The sequence below is a fragment of the Hyperolius riggenbachi genome, chromosome 11 (genome assembly GCF_040937935.1).
Source record: "Hyperolius riggenbachi isolate aHypRig1 chromosome 11, aHypRig1.pri, whole genome shotgun sequence".
NCBI classification, from domain to species: domain Eukaryota; kingdom Metazoa; phylum Chordata; class Amphibia; order Anura; family Hyperoliidae; genus Hyperolius; species Hyperolius riggenbachi.
This window is the reverse complement of record NC_090656.1, coordinates 42125400-42148680: the sequence shown is the minus strand read 5'-3', so window position 1 is coordinate 42148680 and position 23281 is coordinate 42125400. Positions and strand designations below refer to the sequence as shown.

At 42.4% G+C, this 23281-nt stretch overlaps 1 protein-coding gene across 2 annotated transcripts in view; it reads right to left on the bottom strand.

The window, feature by feature from the left end:
* CPNE2 (copine 2) overlaps positions 1–23281 on the bottom strand; it is a 215659-nt gene that overhangs the window by 22687 nt on the left and 169691 nt on the right. For both annotated transcript variants that reach the window (XM_068260756.1, XM_068260755.1), the window contains exon 11: positions 9396–9529. In XM_068260756.1, coding sequence (XP_068116857.1) covers positions 9396–9529 — 134 coding nt within the window. The remainder of the gene's footprint in view (positions 1–9395; positions 9530–23281) is intronic.

Below are 23281 nucleotides of genomic sequence, written 5' to 3'. Positions count from 1 at the left end.
ACTTACCTGGGGCTTCCTCCAGCCCCCTGTAGCCCGCAAGGTTCCTCGGCATCCTCTGGGTACCCTCCCCGGTCCCGCTGGCAGCTCTGTTAAGCTGGCGACTTCGGCTGAAGTCGTGAGCAACTGCGCTGTGTGGCCCATCCACGCACCCGACTCAATCACGCGAGTGTTGCCAAAAGCCTCCTGCACATGTGCGGTTCTCGAAAGACTGAACCACGAATGCGCAGGAAGCTTATGGCGACAAGTGCCTTAGTTGCCAGCTTAGCAGAGCCTCCGGCGGGACAATGGAAGGAACCTAGAGGACGCCGAGGGACCTCACGGGCTACGGGGGGGAGCTGGAGGAAGCCTCAGGTAAGTGCAGATTTTCATTTGTATGCACTGCTCAGGATCCCTTAAAAAATACTTTTTTTGTGCACAAGGGCCACATTACTAGGCAACTCATGGAGCATTTATGGATGGCAGAGGGAGCATGGAGCAAGCAGCGGTTGTGAACAGGTAATGTATAGAGTGCACTGGGCAGCGTGGGGCACATTTAACATTAGGGGGGCAGCGTTGGGCTAGCAAGGCAGCGGTGCACCATCACAAGACCGATGCTGGATCGAATTCAGCATGGAATTTGGTCGGTAATCGGCCTGCGCTGTATGGGCAGCCGAAGATCTCTCTCTAATCAGATTCGATTAGAGAGAGATTTGTCTCTTGGTCGAATCTGCCCATCATCGCTAGATGTATGGCTGCCTTAACTCTTGATATGTACATTGTGATTTATGAAGACTTGGCACCCACTAGGGCTAATCACAGGAATTTTGACAACACCGCACTTGCAGTGTTTTTTTATGGGCCACAGCACATTTCGCATTCAGTCTGCATTAATTTTTTAGAACTGTAGAAAAATCACTAAAATCAAAACGTGGACAGTGCAATACAGATGTTTTGTAAGTAGAGCAAGTATTTATCTACTTCTATATGTGTTTTTTTTCTGAGATAGTATGGCTGACAGCTCCTCTTTATAAGGTTAATAAATAAATAGTTAAATAAATATGGCAGCCTCCATATCACTCTCAGTTCAGAGGTGCTGTGTTCACTGTGTTGCTCTTGGAACCGCTACACTCTACACCAGTCTTGTATATCAGCACACAGGTTTGTTTTTTTAATAATAATAAAAGCAAAGCTAAAGATGATTCCTGAATTGGAATCCTGAAATCTTGAGTTAGAATGGCCCTTCCCTCTCTGCTCCTTCCCTGTCTTTCTAAATATTTTGTTAACAAGATACGGAACCCTTCCCACCTCTATCACTGAAGCTTTTAAAGCACGAATCGCTGTCATCTGACAGAAATCCATTTTTTCAGTCCTGGCAAGCAGCAGAAGACAAATGAGCATGTTACCGTGGTAACTGTTGTGCGGAGTCTGTATTAGAATAGCCACTTAATAGAGATGCGGAACAAGTTTTCCTGCACAAAACCACAGGCAAGGGTATGCTTTCCTTTCAGCGATGGTTTTCTGTAATTCATTCATTTTCAGATGTAAAAACCCAAGTCCTAGCAGGATAAATACATCATCCTATATTTGTACATGCTCCAAAGGGCTGTTTACAAACATCTCCAGGCACAGATATAAAAATACCTTTGAATAGCTTAATAATTAGAGTGTTTGGTTATTACTCTTTTTTGTATGAAATGAGAATTCTGCAGCTTTAACTCCTGTCTGAAAATTTAAACACACGATCAGAAGCTGCTGTGATTAGAAAATTAGTTCTGTGGGCGGAGCTGCTGCTTTGATCACATCATACTGCGGTTCAGGCAGAAGGCACAGACTGATTCTCCCTGAGAAGATTCCAGGCTATGACTGTGATAGTTTGTGGAACAGGAAGTGGTCAGTGTCTGTGCTCCTACACAGGTGCATTACAAGTGAGGTATTTGACATAAAATCTGATAACATAGCCTTTGCTTGATGTACCACATATTGTATATGCAGTAAAAATGCCTACCTGAAAAATATATGCAAATTATATCCAGTCAATTGGCCCTCATATTACCCAGACTGTACAAAGACTGTAAAGCCCCATCTACATGGTACAATTTTCCGTCAGATCGACAGATCTATTACATCATTTCTGACTGGTCTGATCGGATTCCGATCGATTTTCGGTACTTATCAATGCAAAATCGATCACAAAATTGATGTACTAATGTTAGCAAGGCAAAAGAAAAAATGAGGGTAATGTAATTATATAGCTGGTCAGACGCAAGTTCTCAAGCTTGTTTGCACCATGACAACACTGGAGAGGGTTGTTCAGTCATGGTGGCTTGGGTGCTGGACTGAAGTCTATTGGGACAGTAAAGTAGGAAGAATACAGCGGAGGGGTGATACTATGAATACTGACGTTATAGGCATGACAAAGACATCAAAATGTATGTAAAGTATTAGATGGGGTTTGGTGGAAATTTAGGAAGGTTAGGTTTAGGCATCAATTCTTAGTGTTAGCGATGGGGAAGAAGGTTCAGCATGGCTTTATTAATTAGTTAGGATTAGAATTTTTTTTTATTCTGCAAAGTGTTTTAGTTCAATAAATGCATTAAATCTATTTTTTTTCTCTGCTCCTTAGGCATGGAGCCCAGGCAGGTTATTCGGTTTTCTCTTGTCCTTAAATTTGTATTACCAAGTATGACCACTAGATGGCAATACCTATCCCTTTAAAAATGACATTGGCTTATACAGTACTACGTTGAACTGAATTGTTTAGTGTAGCTCCCTCAATGTGCAATTAAAATATACAGAATCTTGTGTGCTCTGCTTCTGGTCCCTGTCCCTGAAGATGGTGGTGATATAAGTGGTATATGAATAGATTTGTGTATGGAGCTTCTCTCTGACCCGGAATGGCCCTGTTCACAGAGCACAATGGCATAGCAGCATCATTAGGCAGATATTCTGTACAAGGCTCATAGTTGTAGAAGTGGTGCTGTCATTGCTGGCAGGTAGTCAGGGTCTGGCAGTATTCACTCACCATGCAAAAGGAGAAGTATGGAAAGAGACTGCCACTATGCCACGCTACCACCTGACAAGCTTCTATACAGGACAAAGCACGTCTCTTCTGTGGTTTTATTTCATTTCTTGTGATTCCTTGTCTCAAGGCTGTAATCTACACCTATATTTAATGTATAAAGCTGTTTAAGGGTCGCTGATTTGCTGATCTGTCAGTAAGTTCTGTGTGAGATCTGATGAAGGCGTACGCACGCCAAAACACGTCATGACGCTGCAGGACCCCGATCCATCACTCCACCCTGACAGCCCATCCACATCAGGACACCTCTGCTGCTGGCCACAACTACGGTATTCGGAGGGAGAAGACGCGAAAGGTCATTCTGACTACCCACATGTTGGGTTACATGCTTTATCATTACCAACATCTTGTAAGTGCATTTTTAAATCCTTTCATCCATCCAATAAAAGTGAACGCACCATACAGCGCTCCTCATTTATGCTTTCCTGTGCGGTATTATCTCAGCATCACTGGTTATTGTCATAAACAATGGGATCTGGGATAAGCCCACCCAATCAATGCTGTCCCATCGTGCAGCAGCTACATGGTCAGTTGTTGTGATCCCTCAGCTGGGCGCTCTTTTGCCACCTCTGAACATCTTCCTGGACTGGTATTTTTTCACCGCTGATGGTGAACATGACATTTAAAGAATACATGAGGTGACATGTGACATGATGAGATAGACATGGGTATGTACAGTGCCAAGCACACAAATAACTATGCGGTGTTCCTTTTTTATTTTTCTGCCTGAAAGAGTTAAACATCAGGTATGTAAGTGACTCTGTCTGGGTCGGACTGATAAGGAATAAAGACCATGGCAGAAAATGGCTTCTGAGAGCAGGAGAGACATAAAAAAGACTCAATAGTTCATAGATTTGAGCTCTGGCATACTTCAGTGAATGTGTCATTGAGCAGAGACAATGCAACTGTAATAACTTTAAAAGTAGATTTAAATATAAAATAAAACTGTTAGTTATATAAAAAAGTCATATGTAGGAGATGGAGGACAGATAGAATTGTTTATCTCATCAGTTTATTTTTACCTCATGTTTTCTTTAACTAGTTACGCGCCCATGTACAGTATATCTACGCCCTGGCAGACTTCATCTCCACACTGGGGGCTTAGATACACGCATCTCCGCTGCAACCGCCACTGTCCGCGCTCTCGTTCACGCATGTGTACACGCCGCCGCCCATTAGCCCAGAGATCAATGAATGGGATCGCAGTTTCCCATTCATTGATCTAACTCCCCACTGCAATGATCGTCAGCTTCAATGAGAAGCCGCGATCATTGTGAAAAAAAGAAAGTTACATATACAAGCTTTACATTTGAAATACAAACATATACATACAAATATACAATGCAAGCAGTTTCTAGGCAAAAAAAAATATAAGGTGGGAAATGACATCAGGATTGGCTTCAGTCAGAGGCAGTAATGATAATGATGGAAAATGCCTGGAGAATCAAAACGTGGACCGTACAATATATATGTTCTGTAAGTAGAACAAGTATTTATCTACTTATATATGTGCTTTTTTTCTGGGATAGTATGGCTGCTTTAAATTGTGAATATACACTAAGACCCAGTGCACACCAAAAACCGCTAGCAGATCCGCAAAACGCTAGAGATTTTTGAAGCAGATTTCAGAGCGATTCTAGGCATGTTTAGAGAGGTTTTCTAAACATGCCTAGCATTTTTTTGGAGCGTTTTTGTGTATCAGATTACAAATATCGTTACAGTAAAAGCTGTTACTGAACAGCTTCTGTAACGAAAACACCTGGAAAACGGCTCTGATCTAGCGTTTTTCAGAGCTGTTTGAGCTTTTCTTATACTTTAAGATTGAGGCAGAAACGCCTCAGAAATCTAAAAAATGCTGCAGCCCCCAGTTTGTGTTTGTGGAAAAAACGAGCCGCTCTGGTGGGCACCATCCCATGCCCTTTCATTAGCCAAGCAGTTTTCACCCTGCAAGCGTTTTAAAAAACGCTTCAGAACCGCTCTGGTGTGCACCAGCACTAATATTGTATTGCACCTGGCCACACTGAAAGTTGTACCATCCCAGTTATGAGATAGCCTTTATCCAGGAATCCAGCAACAGACTGTGTATAATGTAATATAAAACACATTTCTGGATAATATCAAGATCAGCAGTGTAAATTGTTGATCACAGCCTGATTTAAATCACTCTATGCACAATTAAGCATACATACGATAACACTAAATGGTTAAAACAGAATATTTCCCTAATATGAGCACTTCGGCAAGCAGCCAATCACCAAATAGATAAAGTAAGCTGTTTCTTGCTAGTTAGGGTGTCGCCATATATTGTATGGTTATCAGCAGTGACCAGAGACAGAACACTGCATATCTTCCTGCTTAATACAACAGTGTGCTGTGTTGGAAAATACAGCAGTCCCCGCTCAGGCTTATCTCGCTGTTTGTTCTGTCTTTAGGGGAAGTTACCCAATGCAGCTACAAGCTCTTGCTTAGCAAACAGCGGATTTCTTTTGTGTCAGTGAACAAAAATTTAGAAGAAAATATTACATCTATGAGCCAAATTCTTTGGCTACACTCAGCTATGCAACTGATATAGTAACAAAGTATTGATGCAAATTCACATAAACCCAAACAGATCAAATAGTGCCAGTCAGCGCAATATTAGCCATTAGCAGTAACCCAATTCCATATGGATGATGTCACCCAGGCCAGCCTGATTGGCCACTGAGGTTGTAGATCAATATACGTGTGGAGTATCAGCACACAATGACCCGAGTCATAAGGAGCCAGGTTAACATGTCTTCATTATAAGGGGCTACAATGGTAGATGTGGGAAATGTCAATAATCTGTTGCTGTAATTTGGCATTACACAGTGTGAGGTTGCTTGTAAATGTATTTATATCTTTGCTGGACTGAGCATTGCTAGGGGGTGGAGGTAATGGACACAGGAGTTTTTAAAAGGGCCTGCAAGTTGGAGAAGAAAGCGTTTTGTAACAGAGAGGGCTTAAAGAGAATCTGTATTGTTAAAATCGCACAAAAGTAAACATACCAGTGCGTTAGGGGACATCTCCTATTACCCTCTGTCACAATTTCACCGCTCCCCGCCGCATTAAAAGTAGTCAAAAACTGTTTTAAAAAGTTTGTTTATAAACAAACAAAATGGCCACCAAAACAGGAAGTAGGTTGATGTACAGCATGTCCACACATAGAAAATACATCCATACACAAGCAGGCTGTATACAGCCTTACTTCTGAATCTCAAGAGATCACTTGTGTGTGTTTACCTTCTGTCCCCAGCTTCTCTCATGCACTGAACATTACAGGCTTCCTGCAGACAGCTCTGCCTATGTCGTTAATTCCTTAGTATGTGACAGACCAGCTCCTTTCACAGCCTCCAGAGGAGGATTTTTATCCAGCTCTCTTCTATCACTGATAAGATAGCAGAGAAGCTGCTGGCTTATGTAAATAAAACACACACTGGAGTGTGCATAGAGGAACAGTTCAACACTGAAGAACTTGGCAGCCTTCCAGACACAGGCCGACAAGTCTGACAGGGGAAAGATACATTGATTTATTACAGAGATGGTTATAGTAGAAAGAGCTGCAGCAAGCCAGATCACATTAGAATAGGTTTAGGAACTTGTAGGATGGTAGAAAAAACGTTGTAATTTTTGTTACAGAGTCACTTTAAAGCGGACCCAAACCAAACATTTTTTTAATTCAAAATATTTAGTTGCACCCCTCTGACACATACAAAGATAAATAAACACTCCTTCAACCCTATGAGCATTTCAGTGCATGCTTTTCACCCTTCTCTTTTCATAACTAGGGTTATACTGGGGGCAGCCATTTGCAATTCCTCCTTTGCCGGACACCACCTACTCCACCAGTTTGCCGGATTCTGTCCCGGCAATATGAAAGGAAGGGAGGGGTTCCTCCAATAAATATAAAATATTTTATATTTGTCATCATGCAGCTGAAAAAGGGCTGCTTTTTATTATTAGAATTTAGAAAATAGATTTTATTTCTGAAATCTTGTATTTTTAATTTGGGTCCACTTTACAGGAGACCTAAACCAAAATGAAGAGTTTCACTTACCTAGGGATTCTGTGCGCCTGGTGTGTGTCCTCACTCACATCGCTGTCTACGTCCTGCGCAGTACAAGATTTTCTCCTACTGCGCAGGACGCTTACGGCAAAGGGCGACGTGAGAGAGGCCATTTGGTCACTCCAAAATTAAACTTAGTCGCGGCAGGGGACCGGAGGATCATTCCAGGATGGCGCGGGCACAGGGCGGCTGCAGGGGGCTAGTAGAAGCCCCAGGTAAGTGTAACTCTTTTTTTTTTTCATTTCGGTTTAGGTTTGCTTTAAAGTGAACCAGATGTGAGAGTGATATGGAGGCTTGCCTGGCTATCCTCTGCCTCTAATACATTTAGCCATAGACCCTGAACAAGCATGCAGCAGATCAGGTGTTTTTTGACATTATTGTCAGATCTGACCAGATTAGCTGCATGCTTGTTTCTGGTGTCATTTACACACTACTGCAGCAAATAGATGAGCAGGGCTGCCAGGCAACTGGTATTGTTTAAAAGGAAATGAAAAATAGCAGCCTCCATATCACTCTCTCTCACCTCAGGTTCACTTTTTTTTTTTTTTTTTAAGAGGAATGATGTTTCTTCCCCTGAAAGCTAGGCACACATCCATAGCAAGCCTATAGTGTATACATTTTACAGTTGCTCACATAAAGCTGAATTATCACAAATACCTTCTGTTTTAAGAAGGCACAATTATACTCAGCATTGCATTAAATCAGGATCAGAACGCCGCATTTGCGCAATCTACGGTAATTGTCGATGCTAAACGCTCCCATTCACTTGAATGGGAGTGTTTAGCCGACGAGTCCTGAACGCTTGGCGGTAAATGCCGCCAAGTGTACGCGTGAAACAGCCCTTAAAGTGGATCCAAGATAAACTTTTACTCATTGCATAATTGGGTTCCTTTCATATTATTCATAGGGCATTCCTCAAGCCAAATACTTTTTTTTTGTTTTAATACTCTAATTCCCTATAAACTAAACAAGCCTCGCCCACAGCTTCTCCAATGCCTTGGCACTCTCAGACTCATGTAGCAAGGGCTTATAGGAGCTCAGTCTGGGCAGGAGGAGGAGGAGGTTACTAGCCAGAGATTTCAGAGGCAGAGGGGAGAGGGGGGGGAGGAGAGGGGAGTAAGCTGAGGGCTGGAGATGCAGTTGCAGCTTGCCTGTGACAATATGACAAACAGAATATGGCCGCTCTTATTGTATCACAGGAATAAATAATCATAAACTGTTCAAGCTGTTTGCAGCTAGATTTGCTATGTAAACTATCTAAACTTTAGATATAGACAAGTTATTTATTGTAGTTAGCTTTTCATCTCGGATTTGCTTTAAGCAGACAAGAGAGCTTCATCTTTCTATATATAGTTTCTTTCAGAGAACTGTCCCTCAGCATTGTAAGGGGGGGAGGTGTATCCCACTACATTATATCAGAAAACTAGTGATAGTATTCTGTAGGACATTGCTTTACAAACATGTTATGGTGTGTACCCCTTTGCCAATGCCACTGTGTTGCAAGTAACTTTTATAGTGGATTACCCTCCTTGGTGAATATCTTACCCCACAAATTATTGCCAATACCTTAATGACAATTGTGTGTATTTTTGAAGATACCTCCTTCAGTTAATATATCAAACACACACTATGCAATTCACTTTTTCTCCTCCGTTTTCTCCTAGGTGATATTTTCACAACTTAAAATAAGTTAATAAAATAACTTTTAAACCATCAACAAGAAAGAAAATACAAACAATAATTTTGGTAAAACCCTTTCACCTACTTTTTTAAAGTATTTTTTTAAATTTCTAAGTGCTGAAAAGTTACTTAAAACAAAAAATGTAAAATGATCTCCTATGAGAAAGAGAGGCGCCTTACTTGTGGCTATAAGCACCATTAGGCACTGCTATTTGGCCTGAGGAAGAGGGCATGCACCCACGAAACGCGTTGCCAGTGCAATGGAAATTAATTCAATACAATAATTTGTCTTCATTGAGGTAAGCCGCCTCACCCTTTTTCATTTTATTTGTTTTTAACATATTTTATCACTCCTGGGCGCCTGTTTCCATATATCTTGTCCAAGGAGAAAACTCAGGAGAACAAGTTAATTGCTTATGGGTCACTATCTGAAAAGGTTTCATTTTTTCCAGATAAGTCTATATTTGAAAGTAGATATACACCCTGAGCCCACTAGACATACCCCAAGGCTTCATGCACTCTTGGTTGAGAATCTGGGACATAGAAGAATCTATTTAGCAAATCTTTACTCACGAATCATAATCCTGGATGATCTGTCCCACCGACCACAGTGCAGAGAGGTATTCATTGGTTCCCATTGGATTGATATGATGTAGTGATGAGGAATCACGTGGATTTCCATTTGATGCTGTGAAGTCAATTCCAACCTAAGATTGAAATAATCCAGTTAAAGTTATGCTCAAATCATCTACCTATTCCCATTGTCAATCTACGTTGTTTATATCACTTTATTGACGAGAACTGGTTCTGAGTGACATATGCAGGCTGCTGATACCATTTTTAAAAAAGAAATTCCTCAGAGTTTCAGTTCAACTTTTTCTATTGCAAAAATTAAAGGGTACCTGAACTAATGAAATAAACATGTACATAAAGCGCCAATCTTATTTATCTTAATCTTCTTTTATTGCAAGAAGTTTTAGTAAACCAGTGCTTGATCTGTGCAATGGGAGCAGTCAGACTGCAGCGGAAACTCTCCAGAAAATGAATCAATAGCTATTAATCTTTTCTGTGGCTGTGCAAGCACTCTTTGCTATCCAATGGTGATTCAAAGCTCAATAGGTCATCATTTCTCTGTGTGGGAGCTAAATGAACAGCAGTATTGTAAGCTACTATCCCTAAAATAAGAATGAGACTGCAGGAAATTACTATTTAGCACCCGGTCTACAGATATAATTGCTTATCGCATACGTTTATTTTCACTTCAGGTGTGCTTTTGCACCAAATTTCTATATGCCATGAAAAAGCAGGCCATCACTTTGGAGTCACTTTGTCAAGGCATAAAATGAAGTGTCTGTACATTATTAACTCTGGGGCCAACTGCCCAGTTTTCCCCTATTAGGCCTGGTGCACACCAGAGGAGTTTTTCTGAGCGTTTTGAGTTTTTAAATCTGCTGCTAATGTTATCCTATGTGTCTGTGCACACTGGAGCAATGAGGTTTTGTAAAAAACCCCATAGCATTACATGGGGAAGAGCTTTTAGAGGTTTCAAAAGCTCTTCCCCATGTAATGCTATGGGGTTGTTTACAAAACCTCATTGCTCCAGTGTGCACAGACACATAGGATAACATTAGCAGCAGATTTAAAACTCAAAACGCTCAGAAAAACTCCTCTGGTGTGCACCAGGCCTAAGGCCCAGTGCACACCAAAACCGCTAGCAGATCGTCAAACCGCTAGCGGTTTTGGGAGCAGAGAGCAGATATTTGGCCGGGTGCACACCAAGCGGATTTTGTATGCGATCCACCAGCCGCATCAGCCAGTGAAAACGCTTGGCTATTGTATTTCAATGTGTGGTGCACACCGGCGGTTTGAGGTTTTTTAGCAAACCGCAAACGCGCAGCAGGAGGCGCGTTTGCGGCTTGGCAAAAACCTCAAACCGCCTGTGTGCACCATCCCATTGCAATACATTAGCCAAGCATTTTTCCAGGCAGATGCGGCCGGCGGATCACTCCAAAAACCGCTCGGTGTGCACTGGGCCTAAGTCTGTATGACAGATATGGAACAAGTACCTAGCTAGCAGGGTCACAGAAAGTCAAAACATACAACAGCATACCAATTAGGAGATGCAGGGGTTGTGACCATACAAGAGCCCCAGACCAGAGGGGCCCCAGGTGTCCTCCTGCAACCACTGTATTAGCTCTTCATTGATGCTATGCTGGTAATCATCAACTTTATTTGTTCTTTGGACAGTCGCAATCAATTGCAAACTCTCACCCTCCCCTGCTTACACCTCTCTGACACTGTGGCTGTCCTTGGCAGGTTTTGGTGCTGAATATCAGTTGTTATGTGTAGAGTTCTTGAGGGGTCCAATGTCAAGCTTGCACTGGGGCCCACAGCTCCTCAGCCTTGCCACTGAGTACACCTAATCTCCATACTACCTTTGGGTTAGTGACTCACAAACAGTTGATGTATAAAGGTAAAGTATTACAGACAGAGAACTGGGTCCTATCAGAAATGACAGTGACCATAAAGGTGCACAGACGCTGTTATAGAGTAACTGTCGAGCATAAAATAAAAAAATGTATTCTTTATTTTTATCTGGTAAACAAATAATAAGGATGCTAACCAGGCAATCTAAAAGTTAAAATCACTCTTACTTTTCTTCTCCATAAAACATCTTTCCCCAGTTTCCCTGGTTCTTATTTGGCACATCTGCAGCACAAAGGAAGTCACAGGGCATGCTGGGTTTTCTTTTTTTCCTGTTTACTTTCCCCTCAGACATAACTAATGCAGCCTGATTGGCTGAAGCCCCTTTACCTCCTGTTTTCCCCTCCCTCACCTCTGTTCCCCTCTGATTGGCTGATATTTTTTATGCTGAGACAATGAACTTTCTACTGCAGAGCTGGGTGGGAGTGCCTGAAGACTGGGGGAGCAGTTGGAAATGATACACAGACAAAGTAAGGGAGGAAATGATGTCAGGATTGGCTTCAAGATAGACACAGTCAAAATGGAAAATCCTAAGGAGGATTTTCTCTTTATATACTATGGCAGAATCACTCAAATCAAAACGTGGACAGTGTAATACATATGTTATATAAGTAGAGCAAGTATTCATCTACTTATATATGTGTTTTTTCTGAGATAGTATGGCTGACAGCTCCTTTTTAATGAATAAACTGTATCTACTGATCGGTGAATTGTACATTAGCACATTTGTTTCAAACCCTTAATCATTTGGTGGAACAGCCAGCCGCACTTTGTAATTACTCATAATGAGCTTTTTCTATACAACAACTTCACGCCACAACTTCCCTTTTTGTTCACACAGCAACTGGCCTCGAGCATGCAGAGTGGCAGTGATAGGAAGCGGGAGCTGCCAGCTGCATCAGCTGCTCCATTTTTAGAGACAGTTAGAGGACAACTCCCATGACTTGTTATAAGCTTGAACAATGAATAGAAAATGGGATGAAACTCAAAATTCATTTTTTTTCTCTAAGATATTAAACAGCAAAAAAATGAATGCGAAACATGATAAGACTGGTCTGATGTCATTTGAGACCATATTTTCCCTTCACTTAAGCTAATTGATAACATTGCTTGTTTCAGGATAAATTACACAGGTCTGCAAATATATTTTTTATTCGAGAGCTGTTTTGGTCATTCCACGTAATCTTTAGGTTTTTTGGTGCGCTGAATCTGAAAATCTCCTCCAGTTTGTCTCAGGACATCACCTTTCCTGACAATTTATGTAGCTATGTTAACTAAGGCAATACCTCAAAAATAAATGGAAATAGACTTATAAAATTAAAGTTTTATTGTAATGTGTTCATGAAAATCCTTATTTGAACTGAAATTAGTTCACCTACACACACTAAAGTCGATTCTTCTTCCCTGTGAGGCCCCTCTAGGTGCATTTATGCTTGTGAGTAGCATCTACAATGTCTCTCTGAAGCATCCAACAGTAATCTGCCATCATTGTGCTCCATTTTACCTGGTATCTCCTTTCCAGCTCTTAATTGTCTTGGTGGAATCGTTCACCTTCCTCACTCACAGCTCCCAAATTTTCCAAAAAGCACATACCTCCCAACTTATTGAGATAAGAAAGCCCCTGCCACACCCCTAACCACGCCCCTGGCACACCCCTAACCACACCCCGGCACACCCCTAGTCTCGCATACCATACCGTTTTCATAAAAAAAAATTGTGTTTTTTTTATTCAAACCACACAGGTCCTTTCTATCCTGATTCATTTTCCTTCATATTACCATTTGAAAATAAGAAATATATTAATTTAAAAGATGGGAGAGTCAATTAAAGTCTTATTATATTAGAGTCAATTAAACACATATTTCATTATATAAAATACATATATTTACACAGATCTGTACATGAATCCTGAAAGAGGGACAAATCCCTCCAAAAGAGGGACAGTTGGAAGCTATGCAAATAGTCAAGGTGGGACTGGAGGAAATATACTTCCAAGCTCATCAGGCAACTTAAAGCTTGAAATTCTTTCTTTTTTGTAGGGAGGATCTTTGTTATTGCCTAAAAATTTCTGTACAATTTCTTTAAATGCAATCCACCATTCTTTTTGAAGATCCAAAAATTTGATAAATTTTAAAACAATTTTGCATTTCGTGGCAAATCATGACACCTAGGAGTTATTTCAATATTTGATTTGTTTTCTGCACACCAACATATATGGAAATTTGATTAAAATAATCAAACAGCTTTTTAGTTGCAAGCCTGTGTTATCTGACTGACTTGCAATTAAGCCATTGTTTGAACAAATAAAAGAGAATGTTCTGCGAACCAACTGATTTCGGCACAGTGCTGCTAAAACTCAGAGGGGGATTAGTAATCAGCGCGGGCCCAGGGTTTGTGCAGGAACAGGGTGAACTGTTTTTCAGCTTCATCCTGCGCAGAGATGCCCTGAGCTAAGGATGAATAGACCTTCTTCTCTGGTTTCACCCCGGATTCATCAGAAACTTTTCTACACAGTTTACACAGCTCAGTACAGCTCAAGTCAATCTGATAATTCTAAAAATCTATTAACCCTTTGCACTCTCGTATGCAAATGTTCAAACAAATGCATTCACAGATTCACTTATCCAGGCACCACTGTTATCCCTACAGCTAACTTAAAAGCCAGGGTTTTAGTTCACAGAAGAATGCATTCTTATGCTTAGTCACCTATACTGCGCAGAAGTACCCAGGTAAACATAGGTGTCCTAACTCTGGCCCTGTAACAAGCATAGTGCTTGGATCGGGGAGGTTGGCCCTAGAGTTGCGCAGCCGCATTCGCGGCTATGCGGACTGCGCAGCCGCGGCCAGAGCAAGCGGCCATTTTAGGGGAGGCAGGAGAGCCCGACCCGGGCCGTGGGGTCGGGAGCCGGCCCGGGGGGCTAATGAGCGGGGGGACCCGGCGGATCGGCACGGAGGGCGCGGACGGCATCCTCCGTGCCTTAAAAGATGAGGCAGGTGATTAACTTTTTTTCTTAATTTCGCCTCGTAAGTCCTTTAATAATGTGGAAACATCATTATGACCTACATTTCTGATCTAACTCAGAGGTACACACCTAGCCGCTTACTCCGCTCCTCCAATGAACTTCGCCTGACCGTCCCCCGCATCAGCAGTCCCATGCACTCCTCCAGGACTTCTCAAGAGCAGCTCCAACACTATGGAACTCCCTACCTATACCCATTAAGGCAGCCCCCTCCTTCAACACTTCAAGAAGGCCCTCAAAACTCACCTTTTCACTCTGGCCTACCACCCCTCACAATTGCTCTAAACCCACAGCTGAACTCTGGTCCCCTACCTTTCGTGTCCCTACCTCTCCCTCTAGATTGTAAGCCTTTGGGCAGGGTCCTCTTCCTTTTGTGTCCTACCTGATCATGCACCTCCATTACTGTAAACCCATGCTATGCATTTGAGTGAACCTAACTTGCCTAATCCCCATGCTCCATTCAGTGACTGACTAAGCATTCCCTTGTACTCATATTGTGCTGCGTGATGTGGTTTTCTTGTATTCCTGTACTGTCATATTGCTGTATGTCACCCCTAAATATTGTCTGTAACCTAAATTAATGTCCAGCGCTGCGTAATATGTTGGCGCTTTATAAATACAATAAATAATAATAATCATTATTTAGCAGTTTTTCCTTTAATTAGGCTCACCTGGCAAATTAATTATCACAGGTGTCTGAGATTGGTTTCAGTGATCAAAAGAGCCTTAAGACACAATGGCCTCAATTCACTAAGATCATGCTGAAGATAATAAGGCAAGAGAAAACTTACCTCCACACAGTAAGAGCGTTATCTTATCTCTTCATTCCTTAAGTTACCTCCTCTGTAGTTAAGTTACCTCCTCTGTAGTTATTTTCACACGCAGTTAATGAACAGCCTGTCTTTAACTCTAGAGGTATTTTAAGGATTAAAGAGTTAACTTAAAGACAGAAGAGTTAACTTTAGGTTTGCCTGAGGTAAAATGTTTCCTGAATATTAGGCCTCAATTCACTAAGATCATGCTGGAGATAATAAGGCAAGAGAAAACTTACCTCCACATAAGAGAGAGTTATCTTATCTCTTCATTCCTTAAAGAGAGTCTGAAGCGAGAATAAATCTCGCTTCAGACCTCATAAATAGCAGGGGCATGTGTGCCCCTGCTAAAACGCCGCTATAGCGCGGCTTAACGGGGGTCCCTTCACCCCCAAATCCCCCTCGATACACCGGGGGAGCGCTTCCTGGTTGGGGCAGGGCTAACCGCCGCAGCCCTGCCCCACGCGCGTCTGTCAGCGCGTATCTCCGCCTCTCCCCAGCCCCTCTCAGTCTTCCTTCACTGAGAGGGGCGGGGGAGAGGCGGCGATGCGCCGCTGACAGACGCGACTGGAGGCAGGGCTGCAGCCGTTAGCCCTGCCTCCAGGAAGAGACAGCCAGCGACTTTTTCTACGACACACTTTTGCGGGGGGTGGGTTGGGGGTGAAGGGACCCCCGTTTAGCCGCGGGATAGCGGCGTTTTAGCAGGGGCACACGTGCCCCTGCTATTTATGAGCTCTGAAGCGAGATTTATTCTCGCTTCAGAGTCTCTTTAAGTTACCTCCTCTGTAGTTCATTTACCTCCTCTGTAGTTACGTTACCTCCTCTGTAGTTATTTTACCTCCTCTGTAGTTATTTTACCTCCTCTGTAGTTATTTTACCTCCTCTGTAGTTATTTTCACATGCAGTTAATAAACAGCCTGTCTTTAACTCTGGAGTTATTTTAAGGATTGAAGAGTTAACTTAAGGACAGAAGAGTTAACTTTAGGTTTGCCTGAGGTAAAATGTTTCCTGAATACCACATGCCTTATCACCATGGTAACAACTCTAGAAGAGTTATTAAAGACAGGAGATAAGCTTAGTGAATTGAGGCCTAAATGCCTTATCACCATGGTAACAACTCTACAAGAGTTATTAAAGACAGGAGATAAGCTTAGTGAATTGAGGCCATAGCCATCTATTGAAAAACAAAATATTTTTTCTATGTGACACTTTTGTTTGTTTCTGCCGCTCAATTCTCCACTCATCGTTTTTGGCGCACGATTCTGCTGGTGATTCTCTTATCTTCCACTGGTTTTTCTTATTTTTCCATTCTATCAAGAATCGAGCGTCTAAACGATCGAGCGGGAGATCGGACATGTCGGAAATTATCTATCTAACCATCTTTCTGCATCAAAAATGGCCGTGTATTCCCAGCATACAATACAATTTTCATAGTCATTTGGAACCCAATGTATCATGTATCATCTTCATAATACCACATATAATATAAATATAAAAAAACATAAAAATATTTATAAAGGCCCATCACCCTATAAAAAGGAGGGACAAGGTGCAGTGTTATAAATATCATTTTAAACTAAAATCTTTATATAAAGCGGAATGAAACCTAGCATTTCTTCTTTGCTCTAAAAAATTATTTACAGTAAATTATATACAACCAGCATTTTTTTTTTCTAAAGGGTTACTGTTACAAACTGTGATGCCGGCAGCTCCGCCAGCCTATTCAGACAGCAGCGGAAGCCGCTCGAGTGTTCCTCCTCTTCTGGCATTCCCGGCTCCCCTGCAAACGTGAATCGGCGTGGCGATCCCGGACGTGTCCCCAGGCTGACCCGCACGATTCACAGCAGCCTTTATAGGCTGAGGAGACAAGTGTGAGAGGTGTCGGCTGACGTAGAGTCAGCTGACACTGGCTCCCGCAGGAGCACTGCTGATTGGCTGGAAGTTCCAGGGGGCAGGGGTTGCTGTCTCTGACAAGTATATAAGTACTGTCTGGTCAGTTGTCTGGTGTCCGAGATAGCTATCAGTTCGCTGAGCGCTGGACCTTGTCTTGCTATTGTACCTAGTCAGTTAGTTTTCAGAGCTATATATATATGCAGACACTGCCGATATATATGTACTCTAGTTAGACCGGTTATATACCGTATATACTTGAGTATAAGCCGACACCCCAACTTTTTCCTAAAAAATATGGAAAAAATGATTAACTCGAATATAAACCGAGGGTATACGGCCTCCCCATGTGCACGGCATTGTGGGGCCCCTGTCTTGTGCAGATTTTGATGGTTGTTTGCCAATATTGTGCAGATTTTGGCACAATAATTCCTGGAGGTACACAAGGTCAGAAAGCACACTTAGTAAATGGCAAAAATCCTCTGAAGAGATGGGTCAAAGCTGTCCAGTGTACCAAGCCTCTCCTGATGGCCTAATTGCTAATGCATGTCCTGTGCAGCATGCATGAGCCATTTGTCACCATCAGATTGCCATGTGCAACCCCCTTCCACCACTGCCAGACCATGCAAATTAAGAATGCAGTAGTTGTACACACATCTATTTCCCCCTCCATAAGAAGATAGCTATGTGGTGTTTGCATTTACTTAATGTCCCCTGGCATGAGCTGACTGCTCTGTGCTGTGCGCTGCCATTAGATGTCCGTGCGCCTGCCCCTTCACCAGATCGGAGTAGTATGTGGTAGTTTTACAGACCTCCGTGTCCCCCCCGCCCCCCCCTCTGAGTGTCTCCTGTGAAAAGCACAGCGCTGTGGGCACTTTTAATTACCAGTCTGTACCGCATTCTCCTCCAGTCATCCGTCCTTGCAGATGCACGTCTTCCCAGGTTCATCCGTTTTCCCCCCGGCGGATTCCCTCCGGCAACAGCAGAGCGCTGCGATAATTACACTTGTTCACAGGCGCCATTAGAGGGCATCATAGCAACCGTTGCTATGACGCCTGTGAACACAAGCAATCATCGAGGTGCAGACTGGTACATGAAGTACCATGTAGCGTTCTGCTGTTGCCGGCGGGCATCTGCCGGGGGGGGGGGGGGGAACACAGATTAACCTGTGAAGACATTCCTTTGCACGGATGGACGACTGCAGGTGGACAGCGGTGCAGACTGGTAAAAGCGCTCTGCTTTTGAGGGGGGTGGGGGAAGGTCTGTAGAACTACCGCATAGTACTCGATCTAGTGAGGGAAGCAGCGTGCGGCCATCTAACGGCAACGGACAACAAAGAGCAGTCTGCTCCTGCCGTGGGACACGCAGCCGTCACTGCCAGCATGGGGGGGGGGGGGGGGGGCTGGAGGGGGGGGGACTGCATAAAAAGCAACTCGAGTATAAGCCGAGAACCCCACTTTGGGATCACTTTTTTTAATCTCAAAAACTCGGCTTATACTTGAGTATATACGGTATATATATTGTATTTTGTATATTATCCTGATTGTTATTCTGCGTATGACCCAGGGGGCTCTCCACTTTGATTAGTCTCATCCTTCTGTACTACAGTCATCTGATACTCGGTATAGACCTCGGCTAGCCTAACGACTCTGTCTCATCCTTGTTTGTACCTCAGCCATCTGATCTTACGTGTATGACTTCAGCCTGTTAAATGACTTAGCCTCTGTCTCAGCCCATTGTACTTCAGCCATCTGACTACCAGTGTAAAAACCTAGCCTGTTATTTGACCTAGCTTTGCTTCAGTCCTTTTGTACCGCAGATTATCTGATCTTACGTGTATGACTATAGCTGACGATCTGACTACGATTATCTTACTCGCAGTGTGATTATCCAGCGTCACATTATCACGGACCTAAAAAAGTATTATCATGGAGGAGTTGCAGCGTCAGGTTCAGCTTCTCGTGACTGCTATTAATCAGCTTAATACAACAGTCGCTGCTCAGCAAGAACAGTTGACACAGTTGCTTAATGCACCTCCACCTGAGCATTCAGCAGGCCGTAGAGACCAGTTAGTAGCTCCTCCTATCATTGAACCTAAAATGCCATTGCCTGAAAAATTCTCTGGTTCCAGATCCGATTTCAGTAACTTCATGAATCGATGTTTGACATACTTTGAGGTCAGGCCGAGGTCATCTGGTTCTGAATCCCAGAAAATAGCCCTTATTAAAACTCTCTTACAAGGTGACTCACAAACTTGGGCATATGGCTTACCTCCCGAGCACGAAGCCTTTACATCTGTAATCAAATTTTTTGGCAGTGATTTATGCCGATCCAGATGTGGCTTCTACCGCAGTTCGTAAACGTTGCGAACTACGACAGGGCCGTCATACTGCAGAGGATTATGCCGCCGAATTTAGGCATTGGTCAGTTTCCTCCAAGTGGGGGGAGGCTGCACTTCTTGATCAGTTTCTATTAGGTCTGGCTGACTCTGTAAACGATGCACTAGTCAGTCATCCTGAGCCTAAAACTCTCGAGGAAGCAATTACTTTGGCTATTCGGGTGGATAGGCAAATTTGTTATCACCGTCATGGTGGTGCTCATGCATCCTCCACAGCCGCTCCTCGTTCTGTTAGTGTGACTACATCCTCAGGTGAAGAACCCATGCAGTTGGGTTATTCCAAATTGTCTCCTGAGAAACTTAGAAGACGTCATGAGGAGTTATGCATGTATTGTGTTAAAAAGAGGCATTTCGTTCAAAATTGCTGAGCAAAAAGGAAGGCGGAAAACTTCCGCGCCTAGGTGTAGTTGGGGAATCTCACCTGGGCGAGAAAATTCTTCCCCTTAAAGTAAAGAAAGTATTACTATCTGTAACTATCAATTAGAATAATCAGTCTAGTCCTGCTCAGGCCTTTGTTGACTCTGGAGCAGCAGGTCACTTTATTGATTCAGATTTTGCCGCAAGCTTAGGAATTCCAGCCTTGCCTTTGCTGACCAAGTTGTATGTTACAGCCATTGACCTCTCTCCTCTTCAGTGTGGTCAGCCCATCACCATAACTCCTGAGGTTTCTCTACAGATCGGTGTGTTGCATTTTGAAAAACTGCAGTTTTTTTTCTTTTTTTTCTCAGAATATCATCTAGTTCCTTGGTACTAGGACTTCCATGGTTGCAAACACACAACCCTCACATTGATTGCAGACACACAACCCTCAGTGCTCCGAGAAGTGTTTAAAGAAAATTCCATTACATAATGTAGAAATCGTGTCTGACAAGTTACCGTATCAATATAAGTCTTTTGCCGATGATTTTTCTCCTCAGACTGCTGACAAGTTGCCTCCTCATAGACCATACGATTGTTCTATTGATTTGCTGCCAGGTACCATGCTTCTTGGGGACATTTATATAACCTCTCTGGCCTTGAAAAACAAGCTATGAGAGAATATATTAAGGAGAACCTTCATAAGGGTTTTATTCAACTATCTACCACCCCAGCTGGGGCAGGTTTTTTCTTTTTAGAAAAAAAAGATGTGGGTTGTGTCCATGTATTGATTACAGGAGCTTGAACAAAATTATGGTGAAAAACAGATATCCCCTACCCCTCATTGATGACTTATTTTCGCAGGTATCTGGAGCAAGAATCTTCAGCAAGTTGGACTTAAGGGGGGGGGGGGGGGGGCATATAATTTGATTAGGATACTTCAGGGTGACGAATAGAAGACGGCTTTTAACACCCAGGATGGACATTACGAGTACCTCGTAATGCCCTTCGGCCTATGTAATGCTCCAGCCGTCTTCCAAGACTTTGTTAATGATGTCTTCAGGGATGTTCTGGGCAAATATGTTGTTTTATTTAGACAATATCTTGATCTACTCTCCTTCGCTGGCAGAACATCGGGAACACGTTACATAGGTTCTTCAGAGACTAAGGGAAAATTCCTTATTTGCTAAACTTGAAAAATGCCCTTTTGAGGTCACTCAGGTACCATGTTTAGGATATATAATTTCAGATTCTGGCTTGTCTATGGATAAGAAAAAAGTATTTTTAGATTGGCCTCAGCCCAGAGACCTTAAGACCCTACAACGTTTTTTAGGATTCGCTAATTATTATCGTAAATTTATCAGGAATTTTTCCACCTTGGTCGCACCTCTGCCTGATTTAACAAAAAAAGGAGCGGACCCTTCTAATTGGCCAGTTTCAGTTTGTGACGCTTTTCCCACACTTAAGACGGCTTTTTGTTCTGTGCCCATATTAACACACCCTAATGCTTCATATCCTTTTGTATGTGGAAGTTGATGCCTCTGAAGTGGGAGTGAGGGCCGTTCTTTCACAATATTCGAGTCAGCCAGGGCGTTTGCACCCTTGTGCTTTCTTTTCTAAGAAATTTTCTACTGAAATTTTCTTACTCGCAGTGTGATTATCTAGCGTCACAGTTACACACAGGACTTGAATATTCAGTGCAGAGAAATCTGGACGCATCCGAAGTGGAGATAATGTTATCTTGTGTTTACTTTATTGTATCAAGTGAGGAATGTGACACATTCTCTGACTGTGCAGAAGCTCCTGGACACAGACAGAAACTCAAAGCATTTTTGCCTTCAATACATAATGAATAAAACCAGTTATGAATAAAATGCAAAGTCAGCTCTCAAAGCAAAAAACTGTACTTTTGGGAACGTATAATTTCTAAATGAATAATAATACTTATGCACAAATGCAAATATGATAACCGTATGGCATATAAAAATTAGGAAAACATGTTTTTATTGAATATTATGTCAGGGTTTTATACCGCTTTAAACCTATCAGCAAACGCATATTAATTTTGTTGCTCCATCCTATCTCTCTTTGATGTAAAATAATCCTTTCATCCAGTCCTTCTTGTGAATACACTGTTTGTAGGCTATAACATCTCAAGTCTCCCACATTGTGACGTCACTCAGAGAATTGCTTGCTGGAGGGTCACCCTCTTCCTGCTAGATAGTTCTCGATCGGAGCTGCCTCTGCCAAGCATCTAGTGTATCTATAGTAGACCCTGATCCCCTTTGATGCATCGGCACGCAATCTGCTTGGGGGATCCACTCGAATAAGTGCTGGCCGAGGGCAATGTTCTTCTACTCACCCCACTGCATCATGGACTGGGCCTTCAGCCCTCCTCTAACCTACATAGTAACTGAACGCATTGCTAGCCTCTAGGCTAGCGACACATCTGTTCAGATTCCAGCCCGAACTGTCGTCCAAAGAACAGAGTCTGGATCCCTCCCAGGCCACAGTCCTCATACATGTGTATTATTATTTTCTCTTTATCAGGTTACACTTTAACCACTTTACCCCTCGCGGTACGAATTTCTCTGTCCCTTTTTTCCCCCCTAAAAAAACAAGTGACGAAGAAATCCGTACCTTCCACGCTACTGCCGCTGTCCGCGCTCCCGCTGCTCGTGCACGCCGCTGCCCGCTCGGAGATCAATGAACGGGAAAATCCATTCCCGTTTGTAGATCTAAGCCCCCGCAATGATCTGCTGCTTCTTTGAGAAACAGCGCAATCATTGTGATCTTCCCAGCCTCGTAGTGCTTCCTGTAAGCGTCCTACACCCTAAAGCATTTTACATATACAAATACATTAGTTTTACACAATAAATTAACTCATTACCTCCCACACTCCCCAATTTTTTTTTTGTAATTAAAAAAAAAAAAAATACAATAAAAAAAAACATAAATAATTACCTTAGGGACTGAATTTTTTAAATATTTATGTCAAGAGGGTATAACAGTTACTTTATAAACTACGGGCTTGTAATTAGGGATGGATGCAAAACTGAAAAAAATGCACCTTTATTTCCAAATAAAATATTGGCGCCAAACATTGTGATAGGGACATAATTTAAACGGTTTTATAACCGGGACAAATGGGCAAATACATTTCATGGGTTTTAATTACAGTAGCATGCATTATTTAAAAACTATAATGGCCGAAAACGGGAAAATAATTTTTTCCCACATTTTTTTGTATTTTCCCATTAAAACACATTTAGAATAAAATAATTCTTGGCATAATTTCCCACCTAAAGAAAGCCTAATTGGTGGCGAAAAAAACAAGATATAGTTCATTTCATTGCGATAAGTAATAATAAAGTTATAGACGAATGAATGGAAGGAGCGCTGAAAGGTGAAAATTGCTCTGGTGTTCAAGGGGTAAAACCCCTCAGTGGTGAAGTGGTTAAACTCCTCGGTCTAACAAATGGAGGGATGTGCTATTGT